Below are 21,547 nucleotides of genomic sequence, written 5' to 3' on the forward strand. Positions count from 1 at the left end.
GTGTGTCTTGATAAATTCCTAAAGTACAGAACTCACCATGTGAAATTGAAAACAAATCCTGATTTTACAGCTCCTGCTCTGCTTTGTGAATCTGCAGGATGGAATCTTGTTACAATGTCTCACGTGTGAAAAGGGAGGACCCTCCATTTGCTGAGTACCTACGTGAGTACCTGACCGACCCGGAGAATGCAGGCACAGAGCTTGCAGACCCTGGGTTCTCTCCAGGTGTCTTCTGCCTTATGGAAATGCCTTCTATCATTTCTGACTCTAAATCAAGCCAGCTTATACAATAATCTTTGGCTCTCTGTATCAGTGCCCCACAATACACCCCTTCCTAATTTTACCACCCTGAACAGTAAGGAATTTCTAAAATGTCAAGCTTTCAAACTCAAATTATAATCTATTCCTCTGGCGCCAATCCCTCTGCCTGCACTGGGAGCACGAGTCTTGACAGTCAAGACTCTCCCCTTCTGGAGAGTCTTACATTCCTTTCTAACCTTGCACCATTTGAAAATCCAGTAACCAAAACTGGGCTTTGCTATGCAGGAGGGTGGTAAGCTATTTCCATTTCTGGTTTGGAGTTCTCTGGTCTTTTGTTTTTGTTGTTTTGCCATGCTAGAGACCAAGACTAAACCCAGGGCTTAGCACTCAGCTATATCCCAACCTGGAACGAGCTTTTTCAAAGAATCCAAAGAGCTAGAGATTCAGCTCGGTGGTGGAGCGCCTGCCTACCGTGTACAAGGCCCTGCAGGACCAGGACAAGTGTATGAGCGAGAGAATGAAGGGCTGATCAGTGGCTCTGGAGGCCGTGTCATTCTGAAATGCCTGTGTATGACTTTATTACTGTCTCAGTTGCAGCCTGTGGTCGCCCAGGACCACCTCCTCATGTTACACCTCACTCCTCGCTCTCCAGATGGTTGTGTCTTCCATCCGCATAATCACCTTCGCTCTGTTCATTAAACTTGGGTGAGCTTTTAACAGATCCTCTTATGGTACTTTATGGTAATAATTATATATGCAACCTATACCTGCCATTTATGCTTTGCCATGCTAAGACTATAAAAGTCCACATGATCAACACTGCACAGGAAGTGGGGTTAAAGCTGCGGTATCTCGGTATCTCGGCATCGCACCCACCGAAACCTACCTCCACTGGATGGTCACTCCTTAGCAGAGCTACTCGAGCCCTCTGTAGGGAGCCATGCATGAGCTTGTGAAGTCGTAAAATCAACTTTCTTAGCCCCATCTGCTTCAGCGCTTTGTCCACAAACGGTCTATAAATAGAAGTCAAAGAATGCCTGCTGACGCTGGCCTCAGAACCACAGTCCGCTGCTCCCCAGCCGACAGAATCCTCCTCAGACTCGAGTCTCTCAAGCCTCCTGGAGGTGCAGTCCTGTGAGTGGGCGTCCAGAAAATTGTCTGAGGACGGCCTGAACTCTGGAGCCCGCGGGTTGGGAGCCCGGTCTTCGTCGCTCTCCTCCGTCCCACTCTCCAGCTCTTTCAGCTCTCCCTCTGTGTCCTCACCCTCGTCGTCCAGCTCGTGGCCTTTGGATGGCCGAGGGGAAGGGATTTCAAACACTGGCCAGCCAATGTCTGATAAGTTCTTGATTCCCAGAACAGTCCCCATAATCCTCAGCTTCTGATTTAAGTCTTTCGTGATATTCAGCCACAGACAGAGCGCCTGCACCCTGTCCTCAAAGTCTTTCGCCGCATAGCGTTCATAGTCCTTCTGCAGAGCCTGCAAGGATGGATAAAGTGCTTCAATGTACTCTAGCAGCTCCATTATCCGCTTCACCTGCTCGAATGAGACCCTCTGGCGCTGGAGGTGCTCGTGATACGTTGAACAGCCCGGACTGTTTGCCGTGTGAGGGGTTCTGCACTGCCCTTCTAGTGACGTGCCATTGAAACCAGCTCCATTTCTAGAGAAGGCAATGCTCCCATAGTTAACTTTGAACGTGAGGATTTCATTGATAATATCTGGGATGGCTTGGCGAGCCGTGTATAAAAAGAGGTCCTGGTCATTGATGCTGCGACCTGCGTGCCAGGCCTGGAGCTCTAACCATATCAGTTCATTTGATCGGTTGAACCAGAAAGCAGCCGTGTTTTCCTGTCCCCTCTGCTCCCTGTCCTTCTTTTTCGAGACTGAGGTAAGCTTTAGCAAAAGGCGCAGTGTTTCAAAGAACTTGAGGCGGTCTGCCGGGCAGTCACTCCGGGATGTCTGCCGTGCAGTTCTGGCTATAGGCATGGGCATAGAGACCGGCAGCTTGGCGTTGCTGCAGCCGAGGCTGAGGTAAGGCTTATTGAGATCCACATCTGGAATCGACTTTTTTGGCAAAGACCCAGCTACTGAGTCCAGCATGAAGGAACACTGTGCGTTCTTCTTATGGTCTCGCTCCGTGGTCCTCAGAGTCGCTCGGATCTTCTTCTCCTGCTTGTAGCTGTACTCCTCCACAGTCTCCACTCCTTTCCCTGCATCTTTATGAGGAGACTGAGTTGGTGTGTTCATTTTTTCTAAAGAAAAGAACAAAATTCAACAGTATGAAGCTCTAAAACATGAAGCTAGTCGCTGTTTTAAACCTGACTGATCCTCACCTGCATCTCCACTCAGGCTATCCCTGTGAGCAAAACAGGCTCAGAAGCTGAAGCTCCAAAGTCATGAAAACAAAACATGTGGTCATTTTTTAATGATTATACTCATTTTCCTTACTATATACTTGTGTTCTTTTATACTCACAACCACCAAACAGTCAAATTTGACATTACAAAATGTACTGAACCCCTCAATTTGATGTAAGCACCTCCAACTTTAAGAAGGAGAAATGGCATGGGAAGTGTCATAGACTGAGATCCAGAGAACAGCCAATGCCCGCCTTTGTCTTAACAAAATTTGCCCATTTAGAAGCAAATTGTTAAAAATCTCCTGGGTCTCTCTTCTTCCTGGCAGAAAGAAGTGACATGACATCAGACTTGAGGCATTGGGCTGAGAAGACGCTCAGTGGGTAAAGTCCTTGCCACTCAAGCAGACTGGATCCCTAACGCCCACAGTCAAGTGGGCATGATGGTCAACTGTGAGCCCGGTGATGCCAGGTGGTGGCAGGAGGACCTGCATCCTGCTGACCAGTTAGTTAATGCGCTGAGCATGGGAGCTCCAGGTTCGGCACGAGACCCTGCCACAGTAAAAAAAAACTAGAGAGCAATCGAGGGAAAGCCCAGTGCTGCCCTCTGCATGCACTGACACACACCTGAACACACACGAGCAAGCATAGTGACATCTGAGGGAAACCACGGGAGCAGGTTCTCTCCTTCCCCCATGTGGGTCCCATGCAGCTCAGGCCTGTCTTCAAGGGTGATAAAAGGTTGAGGCCTTGCTAACAGTCTGTCTACAGAGGTCTACTACGTTTCAGCATAAAACTATTCTATTTATTTGTTACATGCACGGCTGATAGCCTGCAGTCTACCTGTGCACCACACGTGTGCCCTGTGCCCACGGAGGCCAGAAAGCTTTGGATTCCCCAGAAATGGACTACAGATGACTATGAGCCACCGCATCTTGGCTGGGAACGGAAAGAGCGGCCAGTGCTCCCGAGTGCTGAGATGTCTCTCCAGCCCCCACTACTTTTTAAATTAGAGCCATCTTAAGACTGATGGAAATGTTATCTACTCTACCTGCATTACAATTTGTTATACAATCCACCCAAATAAATGTCTTCTCAACCTTCCTCTCTGCAGCCACCAGCTGTTGACAGAGGTTTCTGTCATACTTCCCAACCCTCATTCAAACACAAGACTGGTGTCTAAATCATCTTGCCTCCTGGTTGTTTACTCCAGGTTCTTCATTCAAAAAGTGTGCACACATATGCACATCCATGCACACACACTTTATAAAACTAATGTGGCATGCATTACTGGTAACAGTCACAGAACGTGTGTCATTTATAATCTGAGAAGTAACACAACGGTGAAAAGGTGTACTTTCATTTGCTCATGTTCCACAATGCAAACATTATGTCCTGATTTCTAATGTATCTACCAAAAGGCAAACCATGAGAACAGGAGACGAACCTACTTTATGTGGTTACTTACTTCAGCAATTAGGCCTATGGCAGGGCTAGGGGTGACATGATCCCACTCCTCAGTGTAGACATAATCTCATTTTAGCAGACCTGAAAAGCTAGTGTTTGTAGGTCGCACTGTATACACACAATCTAGCTGAGCTCAGTACTCAGTATGCAGTATGTGTTTTTACACAACTGTGTGGAATGTGCATTTACAGAGAGCAGTGGCTTAACACTTGGATCTACAGTGTGTGACGCGACAGAAAACAAACAGGTAATGGGGCAAGAGGAGACAATTGGTTCTTCCCCAAAGGAAAAGACAAGTTGGTTTTTAAATATATATATACACAGTAGAAACTCACATATTACAGTGAAATTCAAACAGAAAGCAAACTTAGCCAAGACGGGTTAGCTCATCAGTCTACACACTCTGCTCTTCAAATGATGTATTTATTGTTGATGGTGTAAACAGACATACTCTCTAAAAGCCGATGGTCAGACAGGGCCCCCCACATCAGAGGGAATCCAGCAGCTCAGGGAGATCTGGGAACACCCAGGCTTTAGACACAGAAGCCACCCTCGAAGCTGCATGTTTGTATTCCCCATTGACAACCCAGGGAGCCTTTAGAACCACCCAGGGCTCACTGCTAACACACAGGGTTGTTTGCTCAGTTTTCTGTTGATATGAAATCTTCTGAAATCAACAAAACTCCAGCATAGACAGAGCCTCTGAACAGGGATATTTAAGAGCTATGAGGCTGATGCACACCTTTAGTTCCAGCACTCAGGAGGAGGCACAGGCAGGCAGAGTTCTGTGAGTTCGAGGCCAGCTTGGTCTATTTAGTGAGTTTCAATTCAGCCAGGGCTGTATGGTGAGACTCTGCCTCCAAAAAGTACATAAATAAGTAATCATACTTTGGATAACGGCAATCTTGACTGTACTTTAACAGTTAAGATTTTGATAAGATTTGAACAATGATCAGCCAAGTGTATATTACTGCTTAAGAAAAAGACAGTCAAACCACTTTATCCTTAAATTTGTTTCCTTTACAACCAACAGAAGAAAGAAGATTCATTTCATAGTTTAAGTAAATTAAATAGGAATTTACAGATGAGGCAGCAACCACGGTGTCACAGGCAGCATGTCGCCACAGTTGGAATCACACTAACACCCTCACTGTGAGCTCTCTAAGTCAGTGTTTTGAAAAACTCCCATACTTGGCTGAGTTGGGAGTGGTCTGTCCCAGGTCAACATCAAGAGAGACTGTAGCTACAGCAATGAGTATGAGTTAGCCGCCTACCCAACACCTTTATACATGGGACGGGCCATTCTGAAAAGAGAAATTTCTCAGGTGTGTGACAAACTCTAGGTCGGTACTTCATTTTTAAAAAGATTTCTTCTATTTATATGTTATACATGTGTATGCCGCATGTGTGCAGGTGCTTGAAGAGTCCAGAAGAGGGTATCACATCTCCAGAACTGGGGTTAAAGACAGCTTGTTTAATGTGGTGCTGGGAACTGAACTCCCATCTTCCAGAAGAACCACAAGCACTCTGAACCACTGAGCCATCTCTGCAGCCCAGGCCAGTGCTTCTTAACCTTTTGTGAATGACAAGCTGCATTGGAGAATCTGAAGGAAACTTACAGACTGTCCAAAAAAGTTCACAATTATCAATAAGAAGCCCATTCATTCTCTAGGGCTCCGGAGTCACCATGACAGTGACACAGAGACCACAATGTAAGCAACTTGGCCCTTGCTCCTTGCATTTTGCTCAAAGTTGCGCTTCCTCAAACACCCTGCTTCACACTGCTGGTGCGCACACTTTCGTGTGCTTAGATACACACCATGTCTACACATGGTATTTATATTTGACCTCCTTTTCTAATAAATTTTATACTATCTTTATATATTTAACTGCAATCATCCTTTCCCCTTAGGAACACATACTTTTAAAAACAAGCAAACTTAAACAGCTAAAGCAGGCTAGCAGAAACCCAAAACATTAATACAGAAAATACAAACAAACAAGGCTTGCATACACTGTAAGAGTAAAACAAGAAAATAGTCCTACTGAGGAATGACCTACCAACTTTAAACACACACTTTCCAATACAGCAGATCTACCACGAACAACTCCACACGTGTACAAAGACACAGATGAGATGTTTCTCCAACAGGAGTGCTTGTATGAAAATATGAGAGAAAGTCCATGAGGAAAATGGTTCCAAAGAAAGCATGAGTTTAAATGTGCTGACAAGAATGGCAGGCTTCACCCACAAATGGCATGCTCTAACAACTAAGTTCTAAAGCCCAGTGACAGTGCAGCTTTACAAAGCAGAGCACCTGCGAGGATGCAGAGCTCACCCGCTAGGATGCAGAGCTCATCCGCTAGGAAGCAGAGCTCACCCGCTAGGATGCAGAGCTTGCCCGCTAGGATGCAAAGTTCACTAGGATGCAGAGCTCGCCCGCTAGGATGCAGAGTTCACTAGGATGCAGAGTTCGCCCACTAGGATGCAGAGCTCGCCCGCTAGGATGCTGAGCCCACCCCTAGGATGCTGAGCTCTTCCCAATACCAGTGTCTCACCTGTGATGTCACCTGTTTGAGTTTACCATTCCAACAAATTACTAATAGAAATCCATAGGAAATCAGCACTATTGTGATTCCACCACATAATTTCAGTAAGAACCAACATATGCACCAGAGTGCTACAGATCTTCAGAATCTGAACTTAGAAATCCTAAAACACAAGCCTACAGCATAAGTTGCCTCACTCTGAGCCTGAAATAATACCTTAAAATCACATCTATAACAATGACTTCCACTGCAAAAGTTAGAGACGGCCCTGGTAGCGACACACCCCATCTGAGCTCTGCTCTCAGGGACTCTCTGGGACTTACACTCCCACTTTTCTAGCATTTTGAGGAAGAAGTACCAGAGTACACAAAAGACAACAGGACAGCATGCCAATTCCCCAGAGCTTTCCGGGCAGGCCTACAGGGCTGGTCTAAGACAGCCAATGAACCAACCTCTGGGTCCTGGGACCCTGTGAAGCACCTCCCAATGCACGTGGCTGGCACTGCACACAAGGAAGTGCAGTAGAAGGGATGCGTCAAGACTTGCAAGGTCAAATCTCAGGAAGCCTCAGAACCTCTACACTAGACTCTCAAAACCTTGTTGAGAGAAACCTCATGCATGTGGCAGGTTCAACTCCTCAGGGACTAGGCCACCCTGCTCACATCCATGTTAGCCTTGTAAACTACCACAGGGACAAAACAGTGTCTGCCAGCCCTCGCCTGGTAGTGCCATCTCAGCTCAGACGCAGCCATGAAAGCAAGGGAGCCACCTGGGACATCTGAGATACAGCGGGTACCACACGGAGAAGGGTTAAGGGCTCAGTCGGGGCCCTAGCCTAGCCAAGCCAAGCCATATTTCCAGCCAATGGAACCACTCCAGCCAAGGCTCCAGACACCATGGGCAGAAAACCGTCTACTTTGCCTAAACACCTGCATGACAGAATTACGAGCAGTGAATAGATACACTGTCAGTCAGTTTCAAGGTGGTTTATAAAGAGCAATAGATAACCAGAATAATGGAAATTTCATCAGGGACTTACTGTCCGAAAGGTGAGTCCAACTAGGACTACAGCCCTGAAGTTAACAGTGTGACTCACAGAGTCACTGGGAAGCAGGACTAACGCTCCAGTCCAGACCTCAGAAAGCTCTGGAAAGAAATCTGACCAAGCTGATAGCTCTAAGGAGCTCTCAATCACTGAGGGACCATGATGGAGGAAGGTCATTGGTTAATTAATAAAGAAACTGCTTGGCCTCATAGGTTAGAACATAGGTGGGTGGAGTAAACAGAACAGAATGCTGGGAGGAAGAGGAAGTGAGCTCAGACACCATGCCGTTCCTCTCCAGGGCAGATGCGATGAAGCAAGCCGCCAGGTCAGACATGCTGAATCTTTCCCGGTAAGACTGGTGCTACACAGATTACTAAATATGGGTTAGGCAAGATGTAAGAATTAGCCATTAAGAGGCTAGAACTAATGGGCCAAGCAGTGTTTAAAAGAATACAGTTTCCATGTAATTATTTCGGGGCATAAGCTAGCCAGGCGGCCAGGAGCTGGGTGGCAGGAATGCAGCCCGCAGCTCCCTCAACAGGACCAACAGACAGTGATGACTCAGGAGCTGGTCTGAAACTGTGCTCCCCTGACTCAGTCTGGTCACAGCACAAGAATCACTGGTTCCGGAAGTCGCCCAGGGCGTCTTCTTAAAGCCCCTCCTGTGCACTCTTGGTGACCTCATGCACCTGACCACACTAGGCTGCCACACTTCTGAGTTGTGGGTTCCCTGCAGGAGCTGGGACTACCAGGTCTTCTCAATGCCCATCCTGTGCTGTCTGAGCTATAGGTTCCCTGCAAGACATGGGACCATGTCTTACCCATCATCTACGAGAAGAGTCAATGGAAAGAATGAAGGAGAAACATGGACAGACAGAAGAGAAGGAAGAAGAAAAAACAAAAGGGGGAGAAGGGAAAGACTAAATAGCAACAACAGCTACAGTAGCCACAGTGAAAAAGGGGACATGTCTAGGAAGAAAGACGCAGGCAGAATAGCCATGTGACCACAAGCAGCCGATCAAAGTCTTCATGTGGCTAATAAGAAGATGAAAAAAATGTAAGAATATAATCTTTAAGATTTAAGGCAAAGAGAAAAGAAAGTGTTGAGGGAAAATTTTAGTTTAAAGTAATAATAATGACAGTTACCACATAACCCCAACACACTGTAAAAAAACAAGTTCACAGGTAAGGGAATGACACCCAGTGGTGGCACACTCAGAATGTCCCTGAGCCAGAAGGGAGTTCAGGCATATTGGCACCTGTTTTGGACATGTGTACACCACACAACACAGCGACCGTGTTTGGACGCATGTACACCACATGACACAGCTACCGTGTTTGGATGTGTGTTTACCACATGATACAGCTCCTATGTTTGGACATGTTTGCAGCACACGACACAGCTACTGTGTTTGGACATGTTTGCAGCACACAACACAGCTACCGTGTTTGGACGCGTGTGCACCACACAACACAGCTACTATGTTTGGACGCGTTTGCAGCACACGACACAGCTACTGTGTTTGGAAGCATGTGCAGCACACACCTGTGTTTGGACGCGTGTGCAGCACACGACACATCTAAGTTTTGAGGGCGAATGAGTTCCATGGGGCTACTGTGACTGTCACAACACAAATGCCATGGTTATTAAAGGACAGCTCACTTGCCCCAGCTGGGTGCCTCATCCATCTGTTCTTGGCATTTATGAACAAAACCTGACAACAGAAAATTCACGGGACAGCACATGTGTAGCTACTCTCTACCACATCCATGAGAACACTGCACACCCAGGAGCCAGGAGCACAGGTCACTAGGAGGCATAGGCCGCTCAGAAAGCAGTAAGCACAGAAACCCGCTGTCAACAGTAAACGCAGTTAAAGACTCAAGGAGACAGCAGGCCGATGCGCTCAAAGGGCTCATTTTTTCCAACAGTGCCAGTGATTTTTCTGTTTGCGTGTCTAAGCTTCACAAGCAATCTGCAATCCTTTGCAGTAAGAGAGAGAAGTCACAAGGCCCCACGCTCCTGGACTTGGACTAGACAACTGTGACAACCCAAGAGTTACCTGCTTCACTTGACCTCCAGAGGACATGTGGGTGACTAAGGCCTTCCATCCCTCAAACTGTATTATTTAAGAAACATAATTCAAAGCGATTGAGGAGGGAAAGTGAAGGTTGTCCTTTTCCATCCGTTCTCTATACAGCAGAAGGACAGGAGCGGAGAGCAGAGACATACGCCCAACCTGTCGCACGTCTGGAGATAAGGTCCAAACTGATTGCTTTAACCCCCAAGTCTCAGTTTCCTAGACTATAAGATGAGGAGCTGACGTTCAACATGGCCCACCAAGCAATGAGGAGAGGGCATACCGTGACAGCTGGCCCAGCACCCAGCAAATGCTGGCTGAATGGCAGACTCAGGGGTGTCCTGTCTCTGACACTTATGTTTTAGGCCAGAAACCTCAGGGGGCAAGTGAGAGATTCCTCTGGGGAAATGGACAGAGATAGACATTCAAGATCACATGCTTAATACAGTTATTAGTGTCTAAACTATAGCTATATCAAAATTCTACTGTAAATAAATATTCTAAAACAAAGTTTAAAATTAACTATTGGTAAGAAAATCATTGCGCGGGGCTGGCACATATTTAATCCCAGCACTTGGGAGGCAGAGATGGGAACTGAACAAGAAAAAGAAAAAGCTAAGGACAAGGAGAGAAGAAATGGCCCAGAGGTCAAAGTGGGGAAACCTTCAGCCGAGGTGAAAGTGGATCCAAATCTCGGGCAACACGAGAGGTTTCAAGAAGCCATGGGATCCAAGTTGAGAAAAGCAGTTTGCTGTACTGAAAACTAAAACCCCCAGGTTTCAGTGACTGGGCTGGTAGGCCATAAGCAGAGCACACTGAGGGGCATCTTGGCGAAGGTCCACTCACCCACCTTGGGGAAGGACAGTTAGGATGAGTCAGAGGAAATTAAGAAGACAGAGCCATGCTGTCAGCTTCTAGGACAGGACATAGCTAGGCTCTGAAAACCTACACAAACAGGAAGGGAAAGAACAGGTTCCTTCAGTGGATCCCAGATCTGGGGTGCTATCTATATTCCCTCAGTGGTACCATCTATGTTTCCGCCACAGTCCCAGATATGAGGTACCATCCAGTTTCCTCTGCGAGTCCTGGATCTGGGGTACCAGCTAGGTTGCCTCCATGGCACCTGGACCTTGGATCCCACCTAGGTTCCCTCTATGGCTTCTGGATTTGGGGTACCCCATCTAGCAGTTGCTTAGCAAGTGTGGTGGTTTGAAAGAAAATGGTTCCCATAGGGAACAGCACTATTAGAAGGTATGGCATTGTTGGAATAGGTGTGGCCTTATTAGAGGAAGTGTGTCATTGTGGGGGTGGACTTTGAGGTCTCATATATGCTTCAGCCACACCCAGTGTCACAGTTCACTTCCTGTTGTCTGCAGATCAAAATGTAGAACTCTCAGCTCTTTCTCTGGCACCATGTCTGCCTGCATGTTGCCATGCCCCACCATGATGACAATGGACTAAACCTCTGAACTATAAGCCAGCCCCAATTAGATGTTTTCCTTTATAAGAGTTAGCCATGGTGCCTTTTCACAGCAATAGATACCCTAACTAAGACAGCAAGCAAGAGCCCTACACACTGTGTCACTGGCAGAAGACAGAGGCTTTGGTTAGTTCCAGCCTGGCTGTTGCCTCTCAGATCCCCCATACACAACTGCTGGAGAGAAGAACTCGGAAAGCCCAGGCAAGAGTAACTGTAGGCCATTGCCGTAGTATGTAGCCACCTTGGGTGTGCAGGCTGGAAAACAACCAGCCTCCTTCACTGTCACCGACGTCAACCACAGCCCGGGACAAAGCTTCCTCCACTGGATAATCACTGTCCCTCCACTAGCAACACAGCTAGTGCCAATAATTCAAACTACAAACCCTACCGCCAACACTGAGGTAAAATTTAAAACAAAGGAGTCATTAACACTGTCAAAAAGATTTGTCAATCAATACAGTCACATAAAGATGAGGCACTGCACCTGACACGCCCTTGCACGGGCACCTTTAAGTCACAGGCTCACCTTTCAAATTGGAGCGGCTGGCGGGCCTCCCCAGGCTGTTCCTCTGGTGCTTGGTTGACAGGCGCTTCATCTGCCGGGGCGTGCTCGGGGGTGAGGTGCTGTAGAGGTTTTCTGTATTCGCCTCATCAGAAAAGTCCTCTGGGTCAGATTCCAGACTCTTGCAAGCTGACTCTCCCAACATGCACTCTGGCCTAGGAGAAGCAATAAAGAGCGAGTGTTAGTGGCACAGGGGCTGCATTCGCAGCTTCGAGAACTGTTGGGGCCAATTAAGTCCTGGCCTTCAGCTGGATGTTGGGATTAATGAGTCCTGGCCTTCAGCTGCTCTTCCCTGCTAGAACCTTCTAATTGAAGTTACTAGAAGCTGTGCCTAGTTAGAAGATCAGAGGACGGGATTATCACCTGTTGGCCATTGACTGCAGTGTATTTAAGCCTACATGGTGTTAATAAAGAGGGGCTTTCTGAACCAGTGTTGGGAGGTCCGTGTGTTGATCTGTCTCTGTGTCTGTATTGTCAACCTCCAGCCCCTTGCCTGAAGCTCGCGAACTGAGTAATAGCACACAGAGCGCAGACACGGGGGGCGCAGGGCGCGGCAAGAACACTGCAGAACTTCTCCACCTGCATCTCTGCAGCTTTGCAATCCTTCAGTTTCCACCGTGGAAACTCTTCCTTCCACTGCAAGGGAGCAAAGACAGTACCTGGGGCCACACTTAGCGTGAACTGTCAGGTGCAACGTGGGCACACTCAGCATGCTGTTTCCCAACCCTTTCTAACTGAGTTTCAAACCAAAAACTACAAATTAAAGAGAAAACAGTGAAAGACTGGAAGTTACAAATCAGACAGAGCTAAAAATAGGCCTGTGTCCCAGCTCTGGCAAGCACGCGCTGAGGGGCAAGCACAGTCCTGCCTTGGATTCCAGAGCCTCACCCGGCTCTTCCTGAAGGGCACAGACTGAACAGGAGCAGGAGCATTTCCACGGCCCACATGGGAGGCACAGTGCAGCGTCCAGAAAACCCCACTACCACCACTGAGACACCTAAAAAGAGTTAAGACAGGAAATCTTGCTATCCATCTTTTAATTTGTCAAAAATGTTGTATGACATTCCCACAGAATAAGTACATAGTTTTAAAAAATCTTAAGTCTCAAACAAAAAGAAATAAAATTGAGGGGCGGGGTAAAAGCACAAACCTCAGGCAGGTGCAGTGGGAGGAGGCAGCCCCAGACAGGAGAGCTTCCCTGCTCTTCTCTGATAGAGGCGGTGCTTCTGCGACTTGTTTTCTGAAAACAGTGCCTGCCGGCCTCCAGCCAGCCAATTCTCAGGCAGCATGGCTAATTTGATAAATTTCCTTTTCTATGAAACTCACACAGTAAAATCCAGTTACACCAAGTGAGAGCATATCTAATTCTAAAACCTCAAAATGGGCATACCAGGAATTAACGTTTCCCATATGTACATCACAACTGCCCATCTCATTCTGAATACTGTCTATGAAATAAGTTTCATATATACCTAAAACACAACCCCAAAACTGTGTCCAGTACAGTCTTCTTTCTGGTAACTAATGTCTCAACATAAAATCAATGCTATTCCAAAAATCACAAAGATATGAGAAAAAACAAAACAAACGCTCAAGATGTGTGACATCATTATTAATAAACTAGCAAAATCAAAACAAAGGCTATCTTCTGAAAAATAGAAATTTTGGGTTGAGTGGCTGACTTAGCTGGTAAACTGCTTGCTGCATGGTTCAGTTCCCAGCACCCACATGGCTCTCAACCTTCTGAAAAACTACTACTGCAGTGGTATCTCAATTGTGTTTTAATAAATAAAGCTTGCCTGAAGATCAGAGAGTAAAACAGCCCCACTAGTCAGCCTTACAGCCTGGCGGTGGTGACACACACCTCTAATCCCAGTAGCCACACTCGTTGCCATAGAAACCAGGCGGCACATGCCTTTAATCACAGTGGTGCACACCTTTAATCCCAATCCTAGAGAGGATTATAAAATGGGAAGAAATAGCTCTCAATGCACAGTCTCATTCTGAGATTCCCGGAGGCAGGATCACCATTTTGGACTGCAGTAGAGGTAAGAGTCAGTGGTTGGGTGCTTTGCTTTTCAGGTCTTCAGGTTGAACCCCAATTTCTCTCTCTGATGTTTACTAATCGTGCTTCATACTACTGCGGAAGCTTCCTAGACTATGAAAATTTACAACCTAAAAAGAACTTCAATGCAGTCACTCTGAATGGAGCAACAATGCCCCCCTAGACAGCACATCACAGACTAGCAGATAAAGAGGCCGGGGCCAATGTCAAGAATGGGTTACCTCTACCGGAGTTGTTGGGCAGTGAGGCCCCACAGACTACTGCGACTACTCTTGCTTACCTTCCAAACTTGACAGTAAGACCCTATTGCTGAAGTCAAACACTTGAGCCACAGAACATGGAGCTATCGAGCTGCAATTGGCCTAGAAGCTCATCCTTACTGGCTAGTTTTCACAGTACTGAATGGTGCGATATTTGCTACTGGAGAAAAGCAGTCATCAGTCCTCTCCTGCTGTGAGCTCTATGACCTACAATAATGACCAAGAATGACTGAATTAAAGGCCTGACCCACAAGATGGAACCCATACCTGGCACCAGTTTGAGAACCTGTGGCTAGAGAGGTCATAAGCCTTAGGAAAGACTCTAGGAGGATTACTCTGCTAAAGGGACACAGTATCAACACAGAATTAACTCCTAGTGATGTCTCCCTGGACACATCTGTTAGTACATCTGTCAACCCGCACAGAGAAGATCTTTGCAGTAGAGTGTGGTTAACACGGAGACCCACAACTGGCCAAGATGTTAAGTGACTAGGGGTGCTCAGCCCAAAAGGAGACATCTAGAGCATGCCCTTCCTTGGTGAAAGAGGGAGCAGAAAGTAAGAGCCGGAGGTGGGGGATGGAAACCATTCTAAACACAACAGGGCAGTCGCACATATGAACTCACAATGCAAAGACCTGTACAGGCTTCAGCCAGACAAAATCCCAGCACGGAGAGTGGAAGTGGACATGAAGTCCTACCCCTAGCTGAGGAGCTATTGGTAACGGAAGTCTGCTGGGGAAGGAAGAATCCGGTTTCACCAAGGGTATGACTCTAGTAGGTCTAACACACTCCAAGGGATGGTCTCACACCTAAAAACATACAAACAGCAGGAACAGGACTTGGTGGGTGTTTAAGAAATGAGGACACAGAGTTGAGGGGGTATGAGATGGCCGGTGGATGTAGGAGAAGATGAAAATGTTCTCTCAAAGAAGTGATAAAAATATTTTTAAATGGCTCTAGAATCACTGTCAGTGTGGGATCTGTGGACCTATGCATGGACTGACATTCAAACGCTGGCTGTGCTGCTGCGTACTGTGCGGATCTGAGACAGACTACTCAACACCTCTCTTTTGTACCTTCACTAATAAAGAGAATCCTCAGACTCTGTCCTTACGAGGATTAAAGCCAATGTGTTGGATGATGAGGTAATGGGGGGCTCAGTAGAATATGAGCAGCTCCCTTTTCTCCACAGCAGCACTGTGCGGGTGGAAGATTTCAGGGGTGTGACATGGACGAGTGATACATAATTACTCTACAAATAAACATTAAAGAGCCACACTGCAGTGTAGGTGAGCACTGTCATAAACAGCATATCCTAGCTGACGAACCACCTTTCCTCCTTCTACAGCCCAGAAAGACACTAGGAGCGCCAGCCAGCCCAGGAGCCAGCGAGCCACATGAAGCCAGCCAGAAGCTACTTTCCGACAGTGAAGCTACACGGCTGTACTTTCTTAACGTGCATTTAAACTGGTTGAGACAGTATTCCCCCATCAGAAATGTTTTAGTTTACATTCCATCCAAGTAACTCAGCAATTTAACGACATGTCAGAACAAAACAGAACTTTGTTTAAAGGAGTAAAAAAAAGTCTAACACCCAAAAACCAAAACCCATGATTTCTGCCATCCTATCAAAGTTCATAAAATGGAAAATGTCACAAAAAGAAAAGTGAGTGACGCGGCATGCAAAGACAAACACTAGCCCTGAGGCATAAAAACTTTGGAGATAACAGCAGCCTGGACAGGGCAGATGGAAGATGCAGGCCAGAAGCACTCCGAGCTGGATGAGAGTAGAGGGAATACGACAGGGCTCAGGACCACTTGGAGAAGTCTAACTCCCGTGTTGCAGGTCCAAGGCTAGAAGCCGGCACAGGAAAGGAACGAGAGCTGAAGTTTTTCAGAGTCAACAAACTTCAAGAATTATGCTTAGGGACCACTATGAAGAAAACAGTTTTATTAGGAATAATTTAATATACATTTCACAAACAATTTGCTGGAAGTCAGTACTGGATTTAAGGCAGCCAAAGAGACAACTCATTTTAGGAGCTGTGGCTTAGAAGTGATATTTAACAGAGGAAAGGTATCAAGCAAGCTTACTGTTTTCTTTAAATAGGTGGACACAGACAGCTAGGGAAATAAACACTAGCGCTGTTTTCAGAAGAGCTTGCATCACTCCAGTTAAGCAACCGCAAGCATCCCAGCCCACTCTCAGCAGCACACGTGAGATGAGCTAATGTGGCGGCCGACGGCTGCACAATGTTTACTTACATGGATACCAGGCATTTGGAATCGGAGAGCAGCGCAAGGCCCACAGGACTCATCCTAAAATGTTTGCCTTATTTGTGCCTAAAATCCTACAAATGTGAGATGTCTTTCCAGGACTAACTTCTGACGGCACATAAAACAACGCTTCTCTCTAACATAAAACCCTGTCCAATGCCATTCACTTTACACTAGGATCCAGTACCGAAAAGTACATCTGGAACTTGGTCCAAGGGATTTGTAGTCTCTTAATGAAAAATGTAGAGAAAGAAAACAAGACACAACTTCAAAGACCTTGGGATTAAGTAGTTCTGCTATGACACACAATGGAAACTGCAATGGAGCCCATGTGACATACAGCTGTGTGAGGTGAGTTCAGGAGCCTGTGTGACATACAGCTGTGTGAGGTGAGTTCAGGAGCCTGTGTGACATACAGCTGTGTGAGGTGACCTCAGGGGCATCTAGGTGACATACAGCTGCGTGAGGTGACCTCAGGAGCATCTGGGTGACATCAGCTGCGTGAGGTGAGTTCAGGAGCATCTGGGTGACATCAGCTGCATGAGGTGACCTCAGGAGCATCTGGGTGACATACAGCTGCGTGAGGTGACCTCAGGGGCATCTAGGTGACATACAGCTGCGTGAGGTGAGTTCAGGAGCCTGGGTGACATACAGCTGCGTGAGGTGAGTTCAGGAGCATCTGGGTGACATACAGCTGCGTGAGGTGAGTTCAGGAGCCTGTGTGACATACAGCTGCGTGAGGTGACCTCAGGAGCCTGTGTGACATACAGCTGCGTGAGGTGACCTCAGGGGCATCTAGGTGACATACAGCTGCGTGAGGTGAGTTCAGGAGCCTGGGTGACATACAGCTGCGTGAGGTGAGTTCAGGAGCATCTGGGTGACATACAGCTGCGTGAGGTGAGTTCAGGAGCCTGTGTGACATACAGCTGCGTGAGGTGACCTCAGGAGCCTGTGTGACATACAGCTGCGTGAGGTGACCTCAGGAGCATCTGGGGTTCTGCAAAAGCCCATGGATTCGTATCTTCACTCAAAGCTCTGCTGTGCATGCTTTGGAATGAAGTGGCCTCTGATTCACTAGCCCACGGTAGCTCGCCTGGGTGAAGCTCTCTCCTCTCCCTCCCATTTGCCTATTCTGTATGGCTTAGTAGCAAAACAGATTCCTGTTGCTGGGGAAAATGGGACAGTGTGGTCATTTCTTTTTCTTTGCTTTTTTTTTTTTTTTTTTTTTTTTTGCTTTTTTTCTTAAGGAATTTCTCATCCATTTGTAAATGCCAGTTTGGGGAAGGGAGATAGAAGGGCAAGATAAAGGAGGAATATGGGATGGGATGATTAACACTACAGGCACTTGAAATATTATAGTGCAGCTGGACTGTGATGGTGCACGCCTTTAATTGCCTTTAATCCCAGAGGCAGAGGCAGATGGGTCTCTGAGTTCAAGGCCATCCTGGTCTACAGAGTAAGTTCCAGAACAGCCAGGACTACACAGAGAAACTCTGTCTTGAAACACCAAAAACAAAACAACAACTAAAACCTATTACTGTAGAAATTCTCTGAACTACATACATATACGAAAGGAATTAAACTGGAATCACCATGTTAGAGGAGACAATGCCCCAACTAAATAATGTAGGATGACAAGCAAAACCTACAGTGCCAGCAATGAGTCACAGTTTGCTGAGTGACTGCCTAAGGGATTCCACAGACAATACCCCACTCCACCCCGCAAAATCACAGGCTATTGCCGAGGTCACTGGTTACTTTCTGCAACTTGATGGTAAGGCCCTATTGTTGAAAACACCACTTACTCAGTCATCAAACATGGATAAATCGAGCTGTTGCCCAACTAGAAGTCCCCCCCCCCATTAAATAGTCTGCATGGTGCTGGAAGTTACTTTGCATGCTGCCAGAGGAGAAAAGCAATGCATCAGAACCCCACCTTTACTGCTAAATGACAGAGCTTGGTGTGCCCCCAAAGAATTACAATTAGGAGGTGTGGGCTGTGATGCCTGTATACCCGGTCCCAGTCACAACCCCTACTATTTAGTCATTCTTGTGTGTTGAATTCCTATCTAAATGCCAAGCTCTACTCTTCTATCCTCCCAGGGTTCCCACTCCTCCTCCAGGAGCTGAGTGCAGAGGCAACTCAGATTCCTCAACAGCTCTGAGGCAGTCTTAGAGACCAGTGCACAGCTCTTCGTGATGCAAAGGACGGCAGGGGGCTGCTACAAAGTGTCTGGGCTACTTACTATTCCAGCTCTCTATTTACCATCGCCATAACGCTCGATTCCCTTTATAAACAAATGTAATTCCTACAGGAAAATTATTTTTAAAGGGTAAACAATAGCATAAGGATACAGCAAAAACTGCACTAATAGGATGGAGACTGAGAAACACGGTTATCTATCATTCACCCCAGTGGAAGAGGCAGACCTAGGAAGACCCAAAATTAAGCCAATGGTTAAAAGCAATAAATAAACTTCGTATCTGTGTTTTTAACCAGCTCTGTAATTGGTTACACAAAAAGAATGATTTTTATTAGGCCAGTGTAATTATTGTCATTAAACAGTGAGCACTGGCCCTCTGCTAGGCACTCTGCCAAATGCCACCCATAACTGAGTTTAATCTTTACCAGACCCTTCAGGGCCACTTTAAGGAAAGAGCCTTTGCTCAGACAGCCAATTCAAGGTGATTATTTGATGTGCTCACAGCAGAACCTTTTCCAGACCCTAGCTGAAGCTCCACCTTCTGGGTAGTCCCAAGGACCCTGGCAGTTTTAGAAGAAATCTGAGGGCATCAGGATGGGCTGCTGACATAGCCTGGCTGCTAACTTGTGTCTTGGCAGAACTGCAGTTGTGGACTAATCCAAATGCCAAGGTCTTGCCCATGGCTGCCCTGCACCAGAGTCACTAGGTGCTTCTGTTCTCCCAGGGGCAGATATGCCAGGTCATTTCCACCACAGACTGTGGTTTGAGGGCCACTGGCTAGAGAAACATCACAGGAAGGGGGGAGAAGGACAGAGATTTCGCCCAAAGTTCACAGGGCTAACGGCCTGGCCAGTGTGAGGGCTCATGCTCTGGCAAAGTGTCTGGCCACACTGACACCCGCACCAAGGATAAGGCAGTAGACTACGGCCAGGTGGAGGAGACTCACACTGACTAGACCGTAAGTAAGAGGAAAACTGAGATTTTGCCTGGCCTACTGATCAAAGGTCTAAGACTGAGACTAGCCTCTCTCCCTCAGATAGAGCGTACCTTCCCACCAAGAACTCTGCACAAATGCACAGCACCTTTAAGGAAGCGATGGCGTAGCTCAGCGCATTCCAGCTTGTGTGTTTATACCTCAGAGGAAAATCTAGCCCTGAGAAGGAAGGGAAAACAAGCTTTCCAAAATCTGAATTAACATTACCCCTTTTTCAGCTAAAGTTAGGGTGTTTTATGAGATAAGCTAGGTGTTAAATTCTTAAGACGTTATTTTCTGTTACTCATTTCTGTTTTGTCACTTGTCTGCAGGTGAAGCACACACTGACTGTTGCACAACCGCAGTGTGTGTATAGTGTCCAATTATGGGTCAGCTCTTTGGGGCAATACTGGACTCACTGGATTCAGCACCGATCTAACTGGACAGAACTTGAGCTGGGAAAATACAGTTCCGAACAGAATAGCTGCTCTTTCTAGGACTTCAAGACAAAGCTAGTAGAGAAGCATGTACATGCCTTAGTCTTAGCAATTTGGGAGGAAGAGGCAGGGGGATCTCTGTCAGTGTGAGACCAGCGTGGTCTACATAGAGTTCCAGGCCAGGAAAGGTTACATAGTGAGACCCTGTCTCCAAAACAAAAACAATACAACAACAAATCCTCCCACTGCATGTAAACTACACACCCAGGAGTTTAGAATATAGTTGGGACTTATGCAACCAAGGCACAGAGAACAGACTGCCAAGACAAAGACGCTGCCAGAGACCAAGGTTCAGAAGACTGGGAGGAAAACAAAAGCTTCTCCAAAGAGTATTTCAGTGGAGACTACAAAGCTCTGAGCAGAAGGAGCTAAGGTCTGGGGAGTGCTGAGACCAAGAGCAGCAGGTACCAAGGGCCTGAGGCCCAAGAAAGCACAGCTCCTCCTCTAGAGGTTGAAAGGGGCCAGGACACACTGCAGCAAGATGGGCAGGGAAATCCTGGGAACTTAGGGCAGTCCCGGGGCAGATATTCTATGTTTCACCCCAATGTAAAAGGAGAGCATGCATGGGAAAGAGAAGTTGTGAACCGTCTCCAAGGGATCCAGCCTAGCACTGTGCTCCAGCAGACAGACACACACAGCTAGCACTGTGCTCCAACAGACAGACACACACAGCCTAGCACTGTGCTCCACCAGACAGACACACACAGCCTAGCACTGTGCTCCACCAGACAGACACACACAGCCTAGCACTGTGCACCACCAGACAGACACACAGCCATGCAGCTGTCTGATACTACTTTTGATTTTTCTTCCCATCTCTAGTCATGCACTTCTAGATAACTGTGTCATTGTGCAAATGTTATTGAGGCACTGGACAAACATGGCCTGATGCTCAACAATCTCAGCACACAGGTGAGGGATATATATGCCTATTACAGTTCAACCTTGGTGCAAAAGCAGCACACTGTTCATATAAGTATAGCCTCTCTCGCTCGCTCGCTCGCTCGCGCTCTCTCTCTCTCTCTCTCTCTCTCTCTCTCTCTCTCACACACACACACACACACACACACACACACACCAGTAAAGGCACAGCAAACACACTAGCCAGAAACATGTTTATTCTCATTTTCAAGTATTATATACTATGCATAACTGTATGTATTACACTTTCTAACAGCTGTACCAAAGCGCATCACAAACATGAGAGTGACATGCCAGTGATGATGTCACCATGCAATAGGACGTCTGCAGCTCAGTTATCCTCCAATGGGATTTTGATGGTTCAGAGTATATGGCAGCATCTGAACCCAACCCGAATACCTATTCTGTCCATGCTGCTCCAACAGTAACACCAGTCCACAACTGTCTACTTGAGACAGTGACACCCTGTGGAATTGTGAAACACTTAAGGATGGCAAGTTGGCAACTAAGAAGTAAAAACACCCAACACAAAAGAAATGGAGACACACA

At 46.9% G+C, this 21,547-nt stretch overlaps 1 protein-coding gene across 2 annotated transcripts in view; it reads right to left on the reverse strand.

Moving 5' to 3' along the window:
* Map3k4 (mitogen-activated protein kinase kinase kinase 4) overlaps window positions 1–21,547 on the reverse strand; it is a 98,172-nt gene that overhangs the window by 50,637 nt on the left and 25,988 nt on the right. For both annotated transcript variants that reach the window (XM_057755531.1, XM_057755525.1), the window contains exons 2-3: window positions 11,765–11,955; window positions 1,148–2,511 (exon numbers count right to left, since the gene is read on the reverse strand). In XM_057755531.1, coding sequence (XP_057611514.1) covers window positions 1,148–2,511; window positions 11,765–11,955 — 1,555 coding nt within the window. The remainder of the gene's footprint in view (window positions 1–1,147; window positions 2,512–11,764; window positions 11,956–21,547) is intronic.

The sequence above is a fragment of the Chionomys nivalis genome, chromosome 2, assembly GCF_950005125.1.
Source record: "Chionomys nivalis chromosome 2, mChiNiv1.1, whole genome shotgun sequence".
NCBI lineage: Eukaryota > Metazoa > Chordata > Mammalia > Rodentia > Cricetidae > Chionomys > Chionomys nivalis.